The following is an 8,956-nucleotide window of genomic DNA, read 5'->3' on the forward strand; positions in this document are numbered from 1 at the left end:
ATTAATGTCACACTCCCAGCACCTTTTGCACTCATGCAGTCTCATATCATCACCCTCCCACCTCCGTGCTTCACTGTCAGGACTATGTAGTCACTATGGTGGTCGTGACCAGATCGGGATGGAACTAAACAATCATAAAAATCTGAATTGGTCACTACCTGTATCTGTAGACATGCAACCAGCATAAGTAATCAATAGTTTAAGAGATCACCAGCCTTCGTCCATTTCGGGTCATCTTAATTCAATTGTGGGAGTCACAAGAAGCAGAAGCAGCAGAGGGTGAAATGTGTTATTACAGCTGTACCAAAACACAGGTTCCATTTTGGTACAGTAAAAGTTGTATGCCAGTAAAAAATAAGGATCTTGAATTAACAACTATAACACAACTATGAATTAATACCATGTTTGTTTGGTCACCGTTATATCACCAGTGAATAATTTCTTTCACAGCACACTGAAATAAAAGTAGGACCACTGAAAACAGGGGTTGATGTTTTGAGAGAAGCTTCATTTTATTCACTGGAACTCAAACAGTGTGCGCTCACGGTACAGTCACTCATTCAGAGCAATGAGAAAATCAGGATTGTAATTAAAGAACCACAGCTTGTCTAACACACACACACACACACACACGCGCGCGCACGCACGCACGCACACACGCACACACAAAGTTTGGGAGGTTTTCTGGTAATGAATGTAATATCGGAATAAATTATGAAGGGGTCACTGCAAAAACAAATGACTACATTGCATGAGAGATCAAAGTGCATAAACCTGACACAGACTCTCAATTTACTGGACATCCCCACAAAGGAAAAACATGAAAATGAATTGGCTCTCTGAGTAACTGCAGGATGCACACACACCATGACACCTGCAATGTGCAGTAAATCACCTTAAATTAGAAATCTTGCAACTGAAGCCGACGAACAAACAGAAGGAAAAACAACATGTAAACCCTTCTCCTTCTCTAATTTGAAGGTTTTAAAAAGCAACAAGAGGATCAATAAAAAATATATCTGATCTGACCCTATTTTTCACCCCTTCCCCATTCCTACACCTGAATAAAAGGCTGCTGTAAGAAAGGCCAGAGTCCAGAGAGGAGCACACAGCAGTCCATCAACCAGCCCCTCTCCTTTACAACTCGTCCTTCTGTTTGACATCCTCCTCTTCTGTCCCAGCATCTTCCTCACCTTGCTTACCCTCTGCCTCCTCATCCTCCTCCCCACCATCTTCCTCGTCGTCTTCCTCGTCGTCCTCCTCATCACCCTCAGTGTCCTTATTCTTGCTCTTCTCCTCCTCCTCCCTTAGTTTCCTCTCCATGTCCTCCTGCTCCTCCTTCATTTTCTTCTCTGGTCCCTATGTGGGTAAACAAGACAAGCTAGATTAATGTTTTGGACCAGTGTTGAAGTTAACAAACACATTATGCTGTACATGAACAGAAAAGATTGATTCATAAATAAGTGTAAAGATAGTTTAAGGCTAATGGCAGCATTCTGTAGAGTGGAATAAATCACAAGATACCAGTTTGTCCACTGTTAGTAGAATACTTGATGCATAAAGTCCTGTGGTCTTTTATGTCAAGCATGGCAAGTGTGCACACATGCCATAGAGTTGCATTGTGGTAACATTTGTCCAAACTAAAATTAGTTTGGAACTGGACTGACACCAAGACTCAAGTTTATTACTCCACCAAGGAAAGCGGCGGAGTTATATGATGATCGGCGTACGTTTGTCCTTCTGTTTGTCTATCTGTGCGCAACATTACTCTGAAATGGACTAACGGATTTGGATGAAATTTTCAGGGAGGTCAGAAATGACATAAAGACCACTGCGGACTTATTCTTAGGAAATCATACAAGAAAGAATTGATTAAAGAGTTGGGGGTCCAAGTCCCATAATTTCCGCCACCCGCTGCATATTTAGGTCACGCTATGCGGTATCCGTACACAACGTACACATGCATAACACACACCTGTGCTTAAGAGTAGGGCTGCCACAAACGACGCGTCGACGAATCGCCTGAGCACGATACGTCATCAAAAGCGGAAGTGAGCGCGCAATGCAACAGAAATCACAGTCCGAGCGGAGCGCGGAACACGCATGGACATCCGCGCCGTATCGTGCATATATAGTATATGCACGATGCGGCGCGGATGTCCGCGCTGTATCGTAAACGCGGATGTCCACGCTGTATTGTGCATATACTATATATGCATATACTATATATGCACGATACAGCGCTGATGTCCATGCGTGTTCCGCGCTCCACTCGGACGGTGATTTCTGTTGCATTGCGCGCTCACGTCCGCTTTTGATGACGTAAAGTGCTCAGGCGATTCGTCGACGCGTCGTTTGTGGCAGCCCTAGCTCAGAGCAAGGTAATTTTGTTTGGTGGTACATCTATATTAAATGGACACATTCTATGTTGCTGTGATTTCTGATAATCAACAAACCATATCTTCATTTAATGGCTGACCTATTCCACCATGTGAAGTACAGCTAAAGCTGATATATGACCCTTCAAATGATCATTAGTTGCTCGTCTCACCGACTTACAGATCACCTTCTAAGATGATAGGTCGTCTCAGCTGGATTAGTTTAGTCTGCTAGCAAGCCATCACATCTCTGAAGTTAGAGACAATTTTCAAGCGGGCTGTGTTCGACCCTGCTTTGCTAGATGTGGATGTAGAATTTGGACGAAAGTGTGCCTGCAGTAATTTTAGTAAGCAATCTTAATCCTTATTGATTGCCAGGATCTGTGACACCCAATAACGATGCATTGTTATAGCAAATTAGAAACTTTAGTCTCTGTTTACCAATTTGAAGATGAAGTACTTTCTGTGGGTTTATGTGTCTTTAAATCAGTACAGCTTTGGGGCGGGTATAAATTTTAAGGGATCCCATTTGGTGTGTGGCACCAGAATGAAAGGGGAGGTGCACCATTTAGTGAGGATATGAAAATACAGGGCTACTTGCAGGAGGAACATGGGTTGAGATGTTGGGACCCACCACATTCCACATGGGTGTGCAAGAGACAAACATGCAGGAATAATGGTAGGTCTAAGTCTGTTTGTTGTGCGTATTGTTTAACGATGTCAGAAGTGAAAGTGTGTAACATTTTCCAGACCTGTTTCCAGGCGGAGCTGAAGGCAGCTGGTAGTCAGTAGGACAGTTAACACTTATTCACTACGTACTTTAATATTATTGTAATAGTGGATTTTTAAGACTGTTAGTATTTGTTTCTCTACAGAGCATTACTGCTCCATTAGCAGCTACAATTCTACAATTGAATTGATCAGATGCTTTTATCCAAAGCAACATAAATCAGAGAGTAGATACAATACAAACAAGGACCTAGTCGGGAGAAAACAACCTGGATAAGTGTCATCAGGTGTAATAGGACTTTGGTGCTTACAGGAAGTGCGGGAGGTAATAGGACTTTTTTTCTTTTTCCTTTTGCAGTCTGTCAAGTGCAAAGGTGCTCGGTAAAGAGCTGGTTTTTAGTCTTTTCCTAAACACTAAGAGGGATTCTGCAGATCAGAGTTTGGTAACTCGTTCCACCACCTGAGAACGACAGAGAAGAGTGTAGCTATGGACCGGCCTTGTTGTGGTGATTGTATCAGGAGCCTTTTGTTGGCCGAGCGTAGTGAGCGGGAGGCAGAGTATAGAGTTCAGCTAGGAATGAGCTGCTCTTGCTGCCGTAAAGCCATTTTCGTTGTTTTTTAGGGAGGGGTTATTCTTTACTTTTAGTCCCTTTACTGTCTTTAATCTTGTCTGCTGTAGCAAGTGAGCTGGAGAGGCAAAACTACGTGGGTATTGCTCTTGGCACAGACTAGGTGTCTATTCCCTCTTCATGTTTTTTCTTGTTTTCTTACAAGGCCTTGTAAGGCTGCAGGTGCAAACGGTTTGATTTTTGGCAAATTATTAAACAAAACATGAAAAAAAGTGATTTGGATTAAAAATCATTACTTCAGTGGACTTCAATGGAACGGCATGCCACATATTATTAGTTCAAGGAACATCTGAATATTGAAAATCCAAAGGTTCGTTGGATGTGGAATTGTTTTCATAGTTGCTGGCTGATAAAAAATAAAACATATCATGCATTTCAAATCACCAGTGGTTATTGGGGTCCAGAGGGTTATACAAAAATCAAATCTGAACTAAAATAGTGCTTTGTTTAGTGTTTAGTAGCCTCTACATCCTTCTATGCATACATATTACGGTCCTACCTTAGTAGCTCCCCAGGTTTCCGTCCCAAAGTCCTCTGCTTCTTTGACATCATCAGTGATCAGGAAGTTGTCAAAGATGGTTCCAGATTTAACCTTTGAACAAACACATTAAGATTCTTTATTCAAGAAATCCAGATGACTTGTTATTCTACTTTTCTTGATTCAACAGTAATGTACTATCTTTCCATTTTAACCTGAATGAAACAAGCCTGAACATATTCTTATCATAACTGAGTTATTACAACTCTCAATAGTTGAGTAGATATCATTACCTGCCACAGATCCAGGCCCAGTACTCCAATGTTGTCAAACTTGTACATGTTGGGGTCATGAGTGTACTCTGGGTTGTCTATCTCAGGGTGGACCCATGCTCCCTTGTAGTCAGGGTTGTCAATCTTTTTGGGTGTCCACTCACCCTGGAAAGATGTCACAGCAAGGGTTAGGACTAGTGCTGGCACTGGTTATTACATGATAAAAGTAATGCCTTCAGAATATAATATACATTAAATTTCTCACAAACATTGGCGATCAATCCTGTAATCTGTAAAACTCCAAGTCATGTCTTCAGCGGCGCCAGCCGTACCTTATACTCTGGGTTGGTGATCATGGGAGGTTCCCACTCTCCGTCCATGTCCTCATCCCAGTCATCAGGTTTCTTGGCATCAGGGTCAGGGATGGTCTCTGGCTTGTCCCAGTCCTGGAAAACATCAGCACTGTCTCACTAAAAATGCAACTGTATGAAAAAACTGAATGAAAAAATGAGACAGCAATGTGACTTGGGCCCTGAATTCAGATAACTAAATTAGGCTGATTTGATTGGTTATTATTTGACACAAGCTTCAGTTTGTCAGTTCCACAGAAGTGGCTAAAAATGTTGAAATGTGCACTTTATTCACAGAAAGCCAAAACATCTTCAAAACTTTGACATTCAACATGAACTCCAAACATGAAGCCAGTTTCAGACACCAGAGAGTTTTGAGGTGACTTGATTTCTAATCTGTGATGCCTGTTTTTTTCACGATATGAGTTTTGAGCCTAGTGACCTAGCTTTCATCGCTAACACTCATTGTGTCTGCGAATACTAGTGAGACAGTGAGCAAGTTTCAAAAGTTGAAATACTTTCAGATATTGCACATGATAGAAGTAACTGAGATGAACACCCAGGTCATGATATGTGAAGAACTGATCGCCTACTTCAGGCTTGGAGTCGCTGGGATCATCGATTTTGGCCCTGTCATCCCAGTCACTTGGTTTCTTGGCCTCGGGGTCCTTAATCTTCTTCGGGGGTAGCATGTCCCAGTCGTCCTCCAAGGAACCAGATTCCACCTTCTCATTGTCGATCTTTACCTCGTAGGTCTGGTCTGGATTCAGGATGAGTGTGTACAGGTGGGTCAGCTCATCATCCTGGAAGGAGAGAAGTTAGAGAAGAATCATTTTTAAATTTATGTTCACAAAATACTTAATCTTAATTATGCATCAGGCTTTACGCATAGATACCTTGCATTTGACGTCTTTCTTGATGAGGTGGTTCTGGCCCTTGTAGTTGAAAATCACGTGAACCTTCTTTGTGCTGTATCCACAAATGTCAGGTCCTGAACACACAAGTCGCATGATGTTATTTCTTATATTTCCTTTTTTTTATCATTACAGAACAAACTCAGTAAGGACTACATTTCAAATGGCTGTACATCAAACTCAAGAGTAAGGACAATATGTCAGATGTCCTTTCAAGTGCTCTCTCCTAACTTGGGGATGACACACTGGTGTTCTGTGGTCAGACCACAGTGCCTCCACTGGCAAACGAGACTCACCGAACATGATGTAATATTGTGAATCTCCGTGCATGTCGCTCTGGTCGAGGTCAGAAGGGAAGATCTTGACATAGCCGCCTCCACAGTCAATCTTCTGCTCATGTTTGACAGTGAACTGGATGACCAGGGGCTTTCCTTCATTGCTAAAGGGATCAAAGCGGGCTGACAGGGCATAAAAGCGGGCATCCTGGCTGGTCTGGACACCTAGTGCAGATAGAAAAACAGATGTGAACAACTGTTAGCAAGATGGACACAAATCCATGACTTTTTTGTGACTCTGCATTAGTTTCTTCTTGATGAGATTTCCTTTGTTTAAAAAAAAAAAAAAAAATGCTATTCCTATCAAAAAGGATCAAAAGTTTTTGTACACCATTTATTCAAACCTGGACTGACAAACAATACCAATCTGACAACTGCAATAAGGCTCCAGGAATGCAGTGCACTAAAGTTTTAGCAGTAAAGTATAGTATAGTAAAACTTTATTACCCCCATGGGGCAATTTCATACAGAAACCTCCAGGGCTGAAAAACAAAGGCAACACAGAAGTGCCAAAATTGCAGTTTCTTCAATGGCCACTTGAGGCTGGTTCTGAAAGTGAGTCATTCCCCATAGAACCCCATGTTAAAACATCCAACTTCACAGCACAAATAGAGGCAACAATTCATACACAAACACCACACTGTCACAATGAATCATCAGAAGGTGTGACAATGTCCAAGGTTAAAATAAAAGTTAAAAAAAAACAATAGAAAATAGGACAATCTGTATCTAGTAATAGTACCCTGAGGAAAACTCTGTCATACATGTGCAGCAGGTTGTATCTGCATATTCCATGCATACTTACTACTGCTCTGTAGTGTAGTTACTGTGATAACTGTCCACATGGACACAGCAATGTGTGCAGAGGTCTGCGTGGACTCACTTGAATGTGGACACAGGAAAAATATCACAGGCCTTACTGTGGTTTGTGCCACTTAACTGAAAATGTGCTTTGGGAACAATAGTCCCTGCATTTATTTATCAACTGGTATGATTGCAACAGACTTTTAGTGGTATCTATGAAACTTTGTCTTCAAGAGAGTCCTTGTGTCAAAAATTATGTTTTATTTTAAATATTTTTTAATTAATTTGAGTTTAGTCAATGCAAAACTGCATGCAATACAATAAGAATTGGGGGTGTTGGGAAGGGCCCAGTTTTTAGTTCCAGAGCAAGATATTAGCTCTTGTCTTTGTAGAAGGTGTACTGAGGACATGTCGTACAAACAAACCTGTTTTTCCTGCATTTGCATGACCTGTCACCATCTGCAACAATCAAAAGACACGCCAGAGAACCAACTTCCTGCAAATCCACAAGTATGCCTGTGACAGTATATAGAAGAATTACCTTTATCAGCCTCAGCGTCCCCGTAGAACTTTCCAGCAGTCAGTTTCCACTGGCCATAGTCTGACTTGTGCTTTGACTCCAGCCACCGGCTCTTATATCCATCTGAAAGACAACAACTCACGTGGTTACTCCTGCTGTGAAAACCATATCATCAGATATGTTTATATATATATATATATATATATATATATATATATATATATATATATATATATATATATATTACAGCGCTCACTCTCCACATGCTTAGAACTGCTGTTATGCATTAGTAGAAAATCACTTCTACAAACTGTACTATACTTCCTAGGTAAAGTGTACATTCTGAGAACATTTGCATGACAGGGGTTTTGGTACAATTTATATACCACCAATTAGGGTTTGCTCTACATTTTAAACGTTTGTATTACTCAAATGGTATCTTAATAGTGAATTGGGCGCTTTTTAAAACATTTTTATCTAAGCTGTCCTTTCATTCCCACTGCTGATGCTGACTGAGAGCATAAACTAAGAGGCTTTTACAAAAAAAAAACTAAAACAAAACTGAAAACTGTCCTGCAGCTGAAATGGAGTGACCTGAATGCCCCAAATACGGATCGTCAAATCAAAAGTGAAATTATATTCAGACTAGGATGTAAAAACTCGAAGTCACAATCGATCGCATTCACATTGCTTGAAAAACATTTTTAAAATAATACTAGAACACATACTTTACAGCTGTATTAGGCTACTTTTTAGCTAACATCTCACTTGTTTAATACATATAACGAGGCCTATCGCTGTTATAACGGCTTGACTCGATGCAGGACGGTAATTTTAACAGCAACGTCCTTTTTAATGGCCAGATATTAAGTCGGCCTTAATGAAATGACCAAGTGACAGGCCTCCTGTCCAGTACAGTTCAGGAGCGACTTTCTACACAACCATGCACACACTGGACAGGACAAGAGGTCAGAAAACTGGCGATACTGCACCTCCATCCGCAAACTGTTCCTTGAAGTAGACCGTAGCTTCAATGGTGACAGCTATCGATGCAAAAACAGCAAGAACGGCCGCTGGAAGCTTCATTTGTGCAGCTTCGGTCCGGTGCCGGGGCGTACAGAGAGCAGGTCCGTGAGCAGGTAGCGAATAACGCTGGAGGAAACGGAACCCGAGAATTTCTACGGCGCCGAGCCCTGCACAGATGGCCGCACCTGATTGGACGAGCGCTTCGCCAATGAAATTAGACCACGAGTTACTTTTCGGAAATGCTCGTGTTGCATCGGACGAAGATCGGAAGGATTACTCTACTGTCCTGCTGTATTCAGGAGCTGTGGGACAGAAAGCAATGATTGCTAGCTGAAAATAACACGGAGCTCATAGCCCCATCCACTAAATAGTACACAGAGGCTTTAGGTCCGATCCGTGAGATTGGACTTCAAATTAAAAGTCTGTCGCTTTGACTGCAGGCAGGTGTTTTGTTGTCTGACGTCCGTGGAAGCAACGATGCCCATGTCTTTATGTCTTTATTTTACCTCATTTGTGCCCTA

The 8,956-nt window shown here is 41.6% G+C and overlaps 1 protein-coding gene across 1 annotated transcript; it reads right to left on the reverse strand.

Annotated features, from left to right (window-relative positions):
• Positions 1 to 487: 487 nt before the first annotated feature.
• Positions 488 to 8,564, reverse strand: calr3a (calreticulin 3a). The gene is made up of 9 exons (XM_023263376.3): positions 8,402 to 8,564; positions 7,431 to 7,532; positions 6,047 to 6,250; positions 5,733 to 5,827; positions 5,430 to 5,639; positions 4,819 to 4,932; positions 4,508 to 4,651; positions 4,236 to 4,328; positions 488 to 1,359 (listed from the first exon to the last, which is right to left on the reverse strand). The coding sequence occupies exons 1-9, from the start codon at positions 8,493 to 8,495 to the stop codon at positions 1,138 to 1,140; spliced, it is 1,278 nt and encodes a 425-aa protein (XP_023119144.1). The 5' UTR covers positions 8,496 to 8,564; the 3' UTR covers positions 488 to 1,137.
• Between the last annotated feature and the right edge of the window lie 392 nt (positions 8,565 to 8,956).

The sequence above is a fragment of the Amphiprion ocellaris genome, chromosome 2 (genome assembly GCF_022539595.1).
Source record: "Amphiprion ocellaris isolate individual 3 ecotype Okinawa chromosome 2, ASM2253959v1, whole genome shotgun sequence".
Taxonomy (NCBI): domain Eukaryota; kingdom Metazoa; phylum Chordata; class Actinopteri; family Pomacentridae; genus Amphiprion; species Amphiprion ocellaris.